Raw genomic sequence first — 13,843 nt, 5'->3', positions numbered from 1 at the left:
GGTAAGTAGATTAACACATCCATACACACCCATACACACACACACACACACACACACACACACACACACACACACACACACACACACACACACAACAAAGGTATTCAGGCTCAGAGTCATCAGATCTCGTGGGGAAGGGAAATTAGAACACTGGACATCTAATGGTTACAGTTCAAATTGTGTCCACAAGGGAGCGTTCTTGTCAAGAAAGTGGCTACAACTGCGAGGACATCCTTTTAAAATATATTGTGTCGTCAATGTCTGGACTCTTAACTATATTGTTATCATATTTGCATCTAAAACGAGAGGCATTGGAGCCGGTGATTAGTTTTCATGTCATATCACGGCTAATGCAAAACCGTTTAATGTGATTATCTGAAGCTACTGTGTAACGCACACAATGGATGTGAAGATGAAGTGCTGGAAGAACTCATCAAAAATAACACAAGCGTTTCCTGTTGGGCATACACTTTTATTTAAAAGGTTTAAAGTGCTTCTTACAGTCAAATATAGTTACAGCAGTTGATGACAGAAAAAAAAGTTAATTGAACAGGAAAAAAAACAACAGTTATTGCACTTTAAGTCTGCCAGGAAGAACCAACATCAAGATTCAAGTTTTTGAAATAAGTCTCTTCTGAGAGAAGTTCAAGTTTATACAACAAAAACATTTGAATAAGTTACAGAGTTTAAGATGATTCAAAAACGGATCACTTAAGTATTCGTCTTCTGAGCAGCAAACAATAATAAATTAATGATGGTGTCTTGTTTTATACATTGAAAGTGGCTTCATTTTGAAATTACTTCCTGTGAGAGGGAATTTTAAACATCTACATGTACCACTTATTTGACTAGGATCATCAAGCATCGCGCTTTTATTTCAAATCTTATTCATATATTAGTTTCTTTGCATTTATATTTTCTTTTCTTCACATCCAAAAACAAAACCATTAAAGAAAAGTTTTCAGTTACTTGAATTATCAGTCTTTTAACACATTTTTAGGAATAAAGTAAACAAATAAATACATCCTTAATAACTGCGATTCAATAACTGAAAAGCCTGAGCAGTTCTCACCTTAAATAAATAAATACATCAGAAAACTACAAGTCTTTTCTATAAACGAAAAATGAGTTTGCGAGATGGCAGTAAATTGTTTTCTATAATGTGAAAAAAGTATATTTTAGCATGTCAGAAGGCGGCTGACTAAAAGCAATAAACCCAGAAACATAAAGTTCTTACTAATTATACTTATTATTTACTAATCTAGCAGCTGCTCTAAACTTTTCACCTTGAGATTTTTTTTTAAATCTATACCGGAACTCTTGATATAATTAACTTTAAAATTTAAACATGAACCTTCGACTTTCAACCTTCCTTCGATTACAACAATAAAAGCATCAGCATCAATTTAACCTTCAGAGACTCATCTTATATACTCTTTTTCAAAATAAGAGCCTCTCAGATTACAGGTTGTCAATCAGTTGTTGACATTGAACAGCTACATTTGACAATGAGAGGTCAGACAAGTTTGTAATATTTTTACTAAAGAGGAGCCACCACACTGTCAGCTGGAAGGAAACGGTGGATGTTGTATTTGATTCTTCTATATAAATAACAGTCAGTGCAGACAAAAGTACCGTTTAAAACCTCACATGTCAGTTGCACAGTGTATAAACAAACATGTGTAGATGAACAAAACAAGTGCAGCCAGGAAAGTGAGGGTGGGGGTGCAGGGGGGGGGGGGGGGTAAAGTTTACCAACTCTTCGGCTTCCGAAGCAGAGATGAAGTAGCAGATTGCATCTTAAACCTGTAGCTGGAGCAGTTCTCCAAGCTGGGCGGGGCTGATACACGGTGGGTCAGTTTGGTCTTCGGAGGAGGGTCTGAGGAAGTCTGTGACCGGAAGAGACGGAGTTTGGAGGAATGAAGAAGATTTCTCTTCCGGTCAGCTGGGTGCTCTGGATTCTGGGCGGTGGCCATCTGGACCTTCACTGAGTCCTGGTGTAAGGACTCAAGTACCTGAGACTGAACACATCAAGTGGACAAATTAATTATTCGATCATCTTCAGTAAACATCTGAAATGTGAGGCAATGGTTATGAGGCGTGTATAGCATTAAAATAAACAGCTGATCATTTTAAACATGAACACTGGCACCTGGCGGACACTATTTGTACTGCATCTCAATGCGACATTGTAGTCACTAGCACTGACTTGAAGAACTACAGGCAGTCACTGACAAACAACAGGATGAGAAAGGGATGAAGCTTAGAAAAGGTACTGTACCAGACGGTGTCACTGAAGTAAAGGACCAGCTTCTCCTCTCCTGGAGCAGGAGGAGCAGTGGAAAGGAGAAAACGTTTTAGTAAAAGGAGAGCAAAGAAGGAAGGTAGTGAACAAGGAAAGTGAGTAAGAAAGAAAGATAACGAAAAGTAAACAGTTCAAATAAAAAAGGAGGGGGATTTAGGGGCAGACAAGAGAATCACTCACTCTTCCGGGCAAGGTGAGGAGGAATACTAGGCCTTGCCCGAATCCTGTACGGTGTGGACCTTTGGTACTGCCAGGGGGGGGACAAGAAGGGGATGGGAGGAAGAACCTGAGACAAAAAGAAAGAAGTAACAGGACAGGAAAGGGACATTTCACAAAGGAGAGACAGAAGAAGAGAAATAAGATGGAGAGCAGACAGGAAGAAAGGGAGCAGGAATCATTAGTAAGATTTGAAGACGATAAAACATGAACTATGGGCACCAGGAAAGAAACAGAAAGAGCAGGAAGAACTCTGACGGAGAAGAGTGATAGCACTACAAGATAGCATCAGTGTTACACAAGCTAACGTCTCTCTGACGACACACAAGTATGCAAGTGCTCTGACCGGTGGCTCTTTCCAGGATGTCTGCAGGCCGACGCTCTCCGTCTTCTTCTCACTCGTCTGTGTCTGTTGACCCGATCTTGACTCCTGACAGCGACATCTTGAGGTCGCAGTGGGAACAGACTGTAAAAGGACAATCAATCTAAGCTCAAGTGGCACAAAACAGTTAAAAAGAAAACGTAGGAAGAGAGGACCGATAATGTAGTAGACGTGAGCGAGGTCAACTATATTTGTTAAAGCTCTTTTTTCTTTTTTTTTTTATAGATAATAGTTTTAAATATTTACATTTTAACTTTCATGGCAAATTTACCTTGAGATCTTTTACTACAGCATTATATCATATTTTAAATTACCTCCTTATTAACATTCAATTTCACGGCTTGTTTACTTCACTCTTGTGGCTGGATCCCTAAAGAAGTGTTTTGCCCACCACTGCTGGGTAGCATTATGCGAGTGTAAAGGTCACTCAAAGATCATCAAGTAAGATGAACATACACACCAGTTTCATCATCAGCTGACTGATGGTTCTATCGCGGTTCCTCAACTCTTCTTTGAGCTGCAGCACCTCCTGCTGGAGAGATTCCACCTGCAAGCATGGAAGGTCAGACAGGTCAATCCTGCGCAGGAGGTATCGGGATAAATGGACGTCATGATAAACACCTGGTCTTGAGATGTGTGTGCAGGTTCTGGACTCGGAGTGTCTGCTGTCAGAGTTTCATCTTCTGCATTTTTCTCCTGAGTGACAAGTTGCTTACTGGTCATCTTTGACATCAGCAGCTCGGGTACAAGACACTCACCTGCATCAGGAGTTGTTTGAGAAATTCCAACTGACAGTTTATCGAGGAACAATCTTCAACCAGTTCCTCCACATCGAGACCCAAAGCAGAACCAGAGGTCGGGCTAGGATATCTGAATACACAAATGAATGATTTAACTTGATGAAAATTATGATGAGGATGTGACGAGCATGCGTCTTCATCACCTGGGGGACTGTAGGTTCAAAATCAGGTCTTCTTTCAGCTCGGGGTCTTTCTTTTCACTACAACAACACAGATTCATGTGAGATTCTGACCTGTGCCTGCAGCTCCTCCCTCACCTTTGGTTGTCATTGGCAACATCCTGTGTCCAGCAGAGCTGCCTCAGCCTCCACTCCGCCATGTGGGTCACGCCCTCTCCATCTGACCAGTGAAAGAACCTCTGGTTTAATCCACAACTACAGACCAGCTGCCTCCATTACACAGGCAGAGCCATACCAGTAGTCAGAGACTCTTCCTCCAGAAGATCCGTGTCCAGCATCAGATCATCGTCCTCGAGGTCTGCCGAGTCCAGGGGTGTCATCATCTCCTGACACACAAACAACATCGAACCTGTGGCTCTGATTCACTCTCACACACACACTTACGATGCTGTTCATGTCAGAATCAAAGCTGCCGATGTGATGACTGGTTGTGTTAGCAGTGCCGCCCAGTGGCTCCAGACCTTCTTCATCCCACATATAGGTTCCACCTGATCCACAGCTGTCAGAGGGAGACAGGTCCAGGGACGACCCCGCCTGTAGGAAGGCCGAGGATAAGGATAAACGCCACAAAACACGTCGTCCTAAAGCGATGTTACTGGGGATGAAGTGGGAATATTTGTTTCATACCTAAACAACACGCTGGTCAATTGTTGCAATGTTAGCATTTTAAGACTTGCCTGCTTTAGAATAACATCGTAATATGGAGCCCATGATTTATGAATAACTGGCTCTTTTAAGAGTGTTTCTGCAAAACTAAATCTAGTCTGACTAGATCCAGTTTGTCATCAACCTATGGTGGCTAATTGTTGACATGTCTGGCTGCCCGGTTGTGGTGACATAGGTGTACAGATAACTGGTCACAAGAAGCTTCTTTGTGATGCAATATTCTTTTGAGATCAACTTTAAAGTTGGTAGGCCATCTGACTAGACTCTTGAAGAAGAACAAGGAGATTATTTTCCTTCGTCTCAGAACACACAAGCAGCACAAGGTCCTGATTTTTAACAGTGCACACAACTATTTGCCTGAAGAGATGCTGAACAACCACAGCTTTCTTGGGAGCTTATTCTGGACGAGATTAGAAGAGAAGTCACAAAACACTCAAAGTAAGTGAACTCCGAAAGTGGCTACCTGGTCTTGGTCATCCTGACTGGACTTCCTTAGGCTGGACAGTGGGTTCAGTTCGGTTTCACCTGAGGACAGACCGTCAGTGTTTTTGCGAAAAGTTGTAGATATGTTTCCCATACACACTTCAAGCGTTTCACAAACAGATAGAAAATAAAATCCTAAAACAAAATATAAATCTTTCTGTGGTTGCCAGCTTTTATGTAAACATGCGTCTGTAATATGAAGATATCTGGACATTGAAACATTTTAAATATATAACTATATTTAACAGACAGCTAAAACATTTTTCTAATCTTCAAACTCGGCTCCAACAGAGCAACATTCATTTCAGATTTTTTTTTGAAGGCTTTTAAAAGTTTTCTTTACCGGTGCCAGATGTGTCAGTCCAGTCCAGTCCATCATCCAGGAAACTGAGTCCCGTCGCCATGGTAACACCATTAATTGACATCTTGTCGTCATCAAACCTGGTACTTGACCTGTCCAGACCAGAATCCTCTTCTTCATTTTTGGTGGACAGAATGAGTCCGACCTCATTTCCTAGCACACACAGAGACCAGACATCGGTGAGTGATCGGCCACAAGTGTTTGGAAGCAACAGAGGGAACACTTTCTTACCAAAATGGTCCAGACCATCTTGAAGATCAGGACTGATTTCCGGCTGCTCCAGAGAAGAGCTGGAGGATAGAGACATGTTCAAAATGTCCCCGGATAACGACACATCCTGGTGAGATTCTGGGGGTCCGGATGGTCCCAGATGTTCATTGTATACTGCAGACAATAATAATAGTGTTACAAGTGCTAATAAAGTGTGAATAAGAGGAAAATCAGGTATGATCTATGAGACCGTTAAATAGTAGTAGTCTTTGTACATGGCTGGTCAGAATTTTGTTAGGATTTTTTGAGGTTGTTGACCTTTAATGATTTGTTTTTTGTTTACAAAACTTGAAAGCTTCCACTTGAGACATATCATACATGTGTTATTCTATCCACCTCTGGTCTGTCTCACCTGAACACGCCTCACTCGATGCCTCCATCAAGCTAGTGGTCCTGGATGGGATGACTTCTTCATCTCCATGGGATTTCACTCTGAGGGGGCGATTCTTGTTGAGAGACGGCCGGGACAGTTTGTAGCTGATGCCGTTCATTTTGGGAGCCGAGCCGAGGGTCGGTAGGAGGGGCTTCTTTAGGCTATTGGAATAAAGCTGGGTGGTGGGACGAAGCCCGGACTTGACAGGAACTTTAGTTACTCCTTTCTGAGATACAGTAGTAGTAGCTGTATGCCGCGGTGCGTTTGGACCATGAAGATCTTTCTGTGCACGCGGGACTGACGAGGGCGGCGTGCCGGTGGGCGACTGCTGCTGCCGGACCTGGGTCAAACTGCGAGAGCGAAGTCGATCACTTTCAGTAAGATGGAGGGGCAGCGAGTGTCGAAGGTTGTCACTGGACTGAGAGCGACTCGCCGGTGTCTTTGTCTGCGGCCGCCTCAGCAAAGACCCACCACAAGCTTTAGTCCCGTAAGATCCGGTGGGGTTCTGTTTTGACACATTGATTTGTGAGGAAGACGGTTTCAAACCGTTCAGTCTACTTTTAAAGGCAGAAGGTTTTCTGGTGTCAGGCAGCGGCGACCGTGATGAAGGTCCTCCAGGCTGGTGCGAAACAAGACTCTTGCCTCTGGATTTCTCTGCTCTACGCTGGGGGACAAACAAGGATTTTTGCGGGGGCCTGACTTCCTGCTGCACAGTATTCTGGGACTGATACTGGCTCTCTCCGAGTTGCCCTTTCTCCTCATCATTAGGTTGTGTTTTCTTCCATTTCAGAGAGAAAGATGTGGGTACCCGGAGGAAGCCATTCTGCTTCATAGATATGGTTTGTGTTGTGCCGTCTCCATCGCCTTCTGCCGGACCAGGGTGGTGGTAGAATCCATTTCTCGGTGGGCTGCTGGTAGCAGGACTTCCAGCATTGATGGAAGGTGGCGATGGTTGTGGTTGTTGTTTGGGCCGAAAACCAAATTTAGGTAATCTGGAGACCATGGTGGGCATCGCAGCAGGGAACACCAGAGCAGACATTAAATAGTCATCACCAGGGAGATGCCAGGCTAGGGAAACAAAAGAGGTTTTCATAAAAAGTTGTTATGGCATAAAGTGACCAGATTGCTTTTAAACTTTAAAACATTTATTGACTCTAAAATGATGGGCGGGTGAGAACAGAAAATGGAATTGTGCCTACAGGTGTTGGGAACACAGAGTACAAAGACTCGGTTGTAATAATTATGACGCAAGATGAGATAAAAACAGATATTCACGTTGTTTATTTCTTGTTTTTTTTTCATAAAGTCTTCAATTATTTAGACTATCTGATGCTGATCATGAGAAGAGTTTGCCCTGAAGATCTGTTAAAAGTGCATATCATGCACGCAGCTATTTTTACTTCAACCACCATCTTTCCCTAGAACATGAACAAAGTGCTTTTTATGACGTTCACTGCAAACTCAACTTCTGTTATCGGTTTACAGTGGTTATGAATGATAACATTACCGTCCGACAGCAACATTCTACATCATTAGCTTCGACCTTTGCTTGCGTTTGAAAGGTCGACTGATAATTGAGCAACATCTTCAATAATATAACTTTCCTACAAGTACATCTATATCGATCCGTTTTAAATAACATTGTTATTTTCCAGTGTTTACTTTTCCACGTGAACATTAATTTACAAGATGTCGTCACCACCGTTACCAGGCGACCAGGTTCAGACAGTCAACCTGTTGTATCTGTGAACCCCTGAATATGAATAGGGCTCTGTCTCACTGATGGTCACACTGGCACGTGGTTGTTGAACATGTTACCTCTAATGAGTCATGTGTGCATCGACCATGACTATATGTAACTACTAGTAAAGACGGCTCATACAACTGCCAATATAATAAACAATAAATATACTTTTGAAATGTACTAGAAGTAGCCTCTATTACAGGGGTGGGCAAAAAAAAATCCTCAGGGGCCACATATATACTGTAACTGTTATAAGGGGCCATCAAGCCAAAAGAAAGAACGAACAAAAAATAAATAAAAGGGAATTCTTAAATAAGCTGGGGTGTTAATCTGATTGTATATCACTCAATTTTAATATGCATTTTATTCATTTTATGCACCTTGTTCTTTCTCTTTGTTTCTCTTTGTTCTTGTTCTTATTTTATTTTGATAATTTTCTTTTATAAGAAATTGCTGTATTTTCTGTGGCTATTGGAAAAAAACAATTTCAATAAAGTTTTACCTTACCTTACCTTATTTAAGAGTTTCTTTAAAAAAGGATTACATTTAATATATTATATATTATAAGTGTATCAAACACATTATGCCATAACATGCAATAGGTTTTACGTTTGAAAATAAGTTTTGTAATATTTCAATTAATATAAACTCCATTTTACAATGTGATAGAAAAGTTTTTTATTCTCTTAAAATTAAAAACATTTCCAAGAAACAGAAGAAAGAGAGAAAATGAAAAATAACTAAGATCTATAACAAGTTACATGTACAACTTTACCATAAAATAATTACACATGAATGAAGACAAATGGGAATATGCAGAATCTACATTAGGAACCACAACACGCGATGAACAAACACCAAATTGTACTGAATATGAAGCGACTTGTATTAAATATTTTAATAGTAATCGCTATAATGCAAGAATTGTGGTGAATTGTTCAATAAAAAGCCTTCATTTTTAACTATAGCTGTTTCAAACAAGGAAAATAGCATCATACGTGGCGAGTCGTTTACAAATACGCATTATGTTACATTGTTTTGAAACAAATCCTTTACTAAAACGCCAGTAAAAATCTACCAACACGTGACGTTTACTTGCAATTTATTAACGGATCAGAATCGCTTGATTGTGGATCAAACACTTCGATGGTTTATTGTTTATTGTAGCCGTTGATGCTAAACACTGGATCATGGCGGAAACGGCTGCTGCAGCTTCAACACTTCACTGACTTTCTGACTGATTTAAAAGACATACTTTCTAACGTACGTTCGATGATCATCATTGAGTTTTTAAATAAACCGTCAAGTTAACGTGAATTAACGCGAACATCGGTGTAAAAAAAAAACAAGGACTTGCTCGGATGGTTTTTGTTGGCGAAGCGTCAGACTCACCTGCCGGATCGATGCGGAAGGAACACGGGTCCGGAAAGATTCGAGCGGGCACAGGTGCTGGTTCTGTCCCGTGACTCACACCCTCGTCATGAACCCTGGATCAGGTCCTGGAGGCTCCAGCTCAAGAGACACCAGCAGCTCCTCCCGTCGTCGTCGTCGTGTCGGCCCTCGAAACCGGACGCTCCTCGGGGTCTAAAATGTAGACCCGCAGGGGGATGGTCCTCCACGGAGCTCCTCTTCCTCCCCTGGCTCGCTGGGATGAAAAATATTCACTATATCATGAACTATGGTGTTCTATTCCACATGACGTCACCTGACGGTGGAGGTCGAGGCAGCTAGCTGCTGCTGCTGCTGCTGCTGCTGAATCATCACACGCCCAGCTGACTGTGACGTCATCAGCAGGTTGGAAACTGCCCCAAGTCTTCAAACAATTTTAAAAAAGCATACGGAAAATCATCTCATAAGTAAAAGGCTATATTATTGTAAAACCTTATTGATATGATTAAAAAAATACGATTTAATGTAATAAAATGTATACCTTTTTTTGGAAGTGATTACGTCACACCGAGAAAACATGAGGCGTTTAAGGGAGATCGGTAATTCTATTTTTTCAAATTATTCATATAATGTACTATTTTCCACCGCTTTGCTCACTAATAAAGATTTTTTATCCGCACTTATTGTTAGGGTCAAACGTCATTAACATTGTTATACGGAAGACTTTTCATTTCATTTAAATTTTCCACACATTTTCACTAAATTTATTATTATTCTGCAAACGTCCATAGACATAAGTTTCGATAAAAAAAATAGAAGTATTCATCATTATGGGCTGAAACTGAAATTATAGGTTATCTTTTACGTTCTCTGTTTCTTAAAGAATTCAACGTGGCAGATTATATATTTAGAAAATATCCACTAGAGGGCGGTGTTTTATCTCGTAAAATAATGGGTTTAAAAAAAGAAGTGGTAATAAAAGGTTTTCCTTCGACTTTAATCCCGTAATAAATATTTTTTATTCAACTTTAATCTCATAATGAAATATTTTCCTACGAATGAAATCTCGTAATAAAGTATTTTGTGCGACTTTAATCTGGAAGTAAAAAATATTAAAAAAAAGTTTTGTTAAGTGGCCCTAATACTAAGAATCAGAAACTTTTATTGCTAGTGTTCGTGTTCAATGTTTATACCCAAGCTGAGAGTATGGAATATGTTTTTACTCTATACTCATCTTTTCTCACACTGTATCCTCCCTCACTTTTTTCTCCATTCATCCGTCTATTCATTTTGCTGTACAAGAAGTGCACTCAAGAAGGACAAATGAACGAGCAGTGAGGTCAATACGTTAGCTACGAGGTGCAAAACAAGTGAACAAAGACACAATACAAAATGTTCATACTCTTATTTCAAGACATTTTTTGCACTTCCCAACCACTCAATATTAGAGAGCCACGAGAGTGTTTTTGTGATCTCACTTCCAGACTGTGAAAGTAAATAAAGACGATAAATGGTTGTGTTTACTGTTAAAAAGAAACATTTATTACACCTGAACTACTTGAGCTCCATCTGGCTGGTGGCCTGGGATGATGTAGAGGGCTCACTGTCGTCCCGACCGCAGCGCAGCGAGCCGAGGAGCGCTCTCCTGAACATGGAGCTGGAAAAGACGTAGACCAGAGGGTCAAGGGCCGAGTTGAGGAAGTTGAGTCCCAGGGACACGATGTTGAGCTGGGTGAAGGTGTAGAAGGCGCCGCAGTCCCAGGGCCGATAGGAACGGATCGCCCAGATCCCGATGGTGGTGATGGTGGTGGGCATGAAGCAGACCGTGAACACGACGACGATGACCACGCACACCCGCATGGCCTTTCGCACTTTGTGAGGGTCCCCCATCTGCCGCACCTTCAGGAAGCGAGAGATCCGGATGGAGCAGAACATCAGCATGCCCATGGGGATGATGAACTCCAGCACCGTCAGGATGCGATGCATGCTGACCAGGATGATGATGGCGCGGGAAGCCTCTTTGTAGGAGGTGAAGAAGAAACACTGCGTGGCGTTTCCTGCTCCTTTGATGTGGTTGTAGCCTAACATGGGGACCCGAGGACTGATGACCAGCAGCCAGACCAGAAGCGCCAACACAACGCCCTGTCTCCTCGTCATCCTGTTGAAACGGTGTTGAGGATGGACCACCTGATGATGGAATGAGTTATTTCCATCCAGTACAAGATTTCAGAATTTTCAAAATTCAACAAAGCATCAATTGATTTCAACATGTTATCTTAGATTTTGTCAAGGAGCAGTGGTCTCAGTTGGTTGGGGGTCTTTGGAATCTTGTCAAGACTAGGACGTATGATAGGGGTCAGTTACTGAGAACTGTGGGGGAGCAAGGTCAAGTCTTTATTTTGTCTGCACATCATAGATTAATATTTGATTTGTATTTTGTTGTGTAATGTTGTGTCAATTTTTGTATTAAGTCACTAGGTCTGTTTGTACAAAACTCTCTTTTAATTGAACTATTTACATTAGAAAATGTGTTTAAGCCCCGCCCACTGAAAACACTGTCACTCTGCTGTGATTGGTCAGGCAACAAGGTTTGTGACTGCGCATCATCAATCTCAGAGGTCTCCACCTCAAAGGGCCTCGTTTTATAAACAAAGCGGGAGTGATTACAGCTGGCTGGAGGTGGAGTGAAGCCATTAGTACGTCATAATGGACACCACTCCTTCAAATCATGGTTGTGTTGAGGGACTTCTTGGAGATGAAGACTTCAACATTTGAAACATGTGCGTGATTTAGGAGAGTTGGGTTTTCACTTGACTGTGTAATAGAACAGCAGCATTTTTGAGCCTCTGTGTGATAATAAACAACAACAGGAAGTGGACCCTGGTCACCTTGAAATAGCGGTAAATTGCAACCATGGTCATGAGTGCGATGCTGGCTGAGCGGTTGGAGAACATCAGGAAGAGGTTGATGCGACACACACCATCGCCAAACACCCAGTAGCCTCTGAGCAGGGCGTCAATCCTCAGCGGCAGACTGACCAGCGCCAGGAAGTCAGCAATGACCAGGTTGAATAGGAAAATGGTGTTCAAGTTCCAGGACTTGAGTTTGAAGCAGAAGATCCAAAAAGCCATGGCATTACCAAGCAGGCCCAGAACCACGTCGAAGGTTAGGACCGGGGGTAGAACCAGGCCTTCCAGCTGAATCCCGACTGGGGGGCAACCCCCAGAGGGCGCTGGAGAGGTGGTGTTTGATGTAATCATTGACACTTGCTCACTGGAAAAACACAGATTGAGAAAATATTTTGACTTCCTGTAATGCGTAAGACACACAAAATACACTTTTAAAATAATTTTTATATTTGTCTGATTTTATTCTTTATTTTCTTTTAAAACTTTAAAAATAAATATAAGTATAACTCAGTAAAAGTAGCTGCGCTTTTTAATTCATAATGAACAAGTGGAAGTAGCAGCGACCACTGAAATAGTTTAAACGGCAGTTGTACTAACTGTATTAGCAGCGGTATTAACGATAACAATACTTATAATTGCAATTATATTAACATCTAATTATCATTGTTTAACTATAACAAACATATATTTAGCAGTTGTATCAGTTACAAGGGTGTTAACAGTGGAAGTACTAGTGGATGTTCTACAACATTAGTAGATGTTATAGTTGACCGTTACAGAAGAAGAAGTCAAATGAAAAACATTTTTGGTCAACTCACCTAAACGAACCTGCAGTCACAGCCGTGCCTCAGATAATGTGAACTTTCTCACTTCCTGTTCTCACATGTTGCCTCTTCTGTGTCGCAAATCGAGTTGAATGACAAAAGTTCAAGCACAGAGTAGTTCCTCTTTCATAAGGATGACACAATTTGGGCATGAAAACAGCCACATGTGGACCACAGGGGCCCGACATAGATAAAGTGGACCACATGCGGTTGTTTTCATGCGGCCCACGTGAGGTCAGAGTATAAAAAAAATGTACAAATGTTTATGACAGGTAGCCACCAATTATATTTTGAACCTTTTTTATTACTCGTTTAATTCATTTGAGTATTTCTTGTATTTGAAAATAAATTAGACGGAAAGAAATTGAGGTAAAGTGCCTTTTATTCTTCACATTGGGAGTATTACAATGAAATAAATCTGGATCAGAAACTTTTATTGCCAGTGTTGTAAACATGATATAGGAATTTTAGTGGTCCCAGTACAGAACAAAGAAATAAAATAAAAGAACACAAAATAAGCAATAAAAAAACGAACCAATCTTCGGCTCCAATCTATAACCAAATTGTTTTGTTTATTAATCCCTCTGGAGATCTCCTTTGGGAAATTTGGTTTCCAGTTCACAGCAATTTTCATAAAAACAAGAACAAGAAAAAAGTGCAAGGTATGACAAAGTGCAAGTATAAAGAACATAGATCAAAGGAAATAACGCAAAGAAAAGGATACAAAGGAAAAAGGATACAAAGATTAACATGGAATAGAAAACATCATCCTTTCGCTCCACTCCTGTCCCCAAATTTAGGATTATAAAACCTAAAAGAACAAGGAATTAATGAGTTCCTGAGTCTATTAGTGTTGCATCTGGGGAGGAGCATTTGTGCAGCATTGAATTGGATTAGATAGATTTAATTATTAAATTTAAACTTTGGCTCAGATTAACATAA

At 41.0% G+C, this 13,843-nt stretch overlaps 2 protein-coding genes across 3 annotated transcripts; both read right to left on the bottom strand.

Annotated features, from left to right (window-relative positions):
• Window positions 1-451: 451 nt before the first annotated feature.
• LOC148085820 (uncharacterized) lies at window positions 452-9,630 on the bottom strand. Of its 2 annotated transcripts, XM_087783907.1 has the most exons (16): window positions 9,172-9,630; window positions 6,015-7,103; window positions 5,624-5,776; window positions 5,375-5,545; window positions 5,012-5,073; window positions 4,267-4,416; window positions 4,118-4,208; window positions 3,961-4,042; window positions 3,847-3,903; window positions 3,662-3,773; window positions 3,525-3,599; window positions 3,364-3,450; window positions 2,868-2,987; window positions 2,486-2,591; window positions 2,282-2,321; window positions 1,841-2,021 (listed from the first exon to the last, which is right to left on the bottom strand). In XM_087783907.1, the coding sequence occupies exons 2-16, from the start codon at window positions 7,072-7,074 to the stop codon at window positions 1,985-1,987; spliced, it is 2,403 nt and encodes an 800-aa protein (XP_087640033.1). In that variant the 5' UTR covers window positions 7,075-7,103; window positions 9,172-9,630; the 3' UTR covers window positions 1,841-1,984. The 2 variants fall into 2 exon arrangements, with proteins under 2 accessions (XP_087640032.1, XP_087640033.1); XM_087783906.1 differs by lacking the exons at window positions 2,282-2,321; window positions 2,486-2,591 and having other exon boundaries at window positions 452-2,021; window positions 9,172-9,628.
• A 929-nt stretch (window positions 9,631-10,559) lies between these two features.
• hcar1-3 (hydroxycarboxylic acid receptor 1-3) lies at window positions 10,560-12,967 on the bottom strand. The gene is made up of 3 exons (XM_087782776.1): window positions 12,896-12,967; window positions 12,057-12,441; window positions 10,560-11,355 (listed from the first exon to the last, which is right to left on the bottom strand). The coding sequence occupies exons 2-3, from the start codon at window positions 12,426-12,428 to the stop codon at window positions 10,723-10,725; spliced, it is 1,005 nt and encodes a 334-aa protein (XP_087638902.1). The 5' UTR covers window positions 12,429-12,441; window positions 12,896-12,967; the 3' UTR covers window positions 10,560-10,722.
• Between the last annotated feature and the right edge of the window lie 876 nt (window positions 12,968-13,843).

Source organism: Callionymus lyra, chromosome 2 (assembly GCF_982586985.1).
Source record: "Callionymus lyra chromosome 2, fCalLyr1.hap1.1, whole genome shotgun sequence".
Lineage (NCBI taxonomy): Eukaryota > Metazoa > Chordata > Actinopteri > Syngnathiformes > Callionymidae > Callionymus > Callionymus lyra.
The sequence above is the reverse complement of the archived record's forward strand: the minus strand, read 5'-3'. Positions and strand labels throughout refer to the sequence as shown.

Coding starts and splice junctions, on each gene's coding strand:
- LOC148085820 (XM_087783906.1), bottom strand. CDS start 7,074: ATGTCTGCTCTGGTGTTCCCTGCTGCGATGCCCACCATGGTCTCCAGA. Junction 5,777..6,014: donor ATCGAGTGAGGCGTGTTCAG/GTGAGACAGACC, acceptor TATTGTCTGCAG/TATACAATGAACATCTGGGA. Junction 5,074..5,374: donor GACTGACACATCTGGCACCG/GTAAAGAAAACT, acceptor GTCTGTCCTCAG/GTGAAACCGAACTGAACCCA.
- hcar1-3 (XM_087782776.1), bottom strand. CDS start 12,428: ATGATTACATCAAACACCACCTCTCCAGCGCCCTCTGGGGGTTGCCCC. Junction 11,356..12,056: donor CAATTTACCGCTATTTCAAG/GTGACCAGGGTC, acceptor TTCCATCATCAG/GTGGTCCATCCTCAACACCG.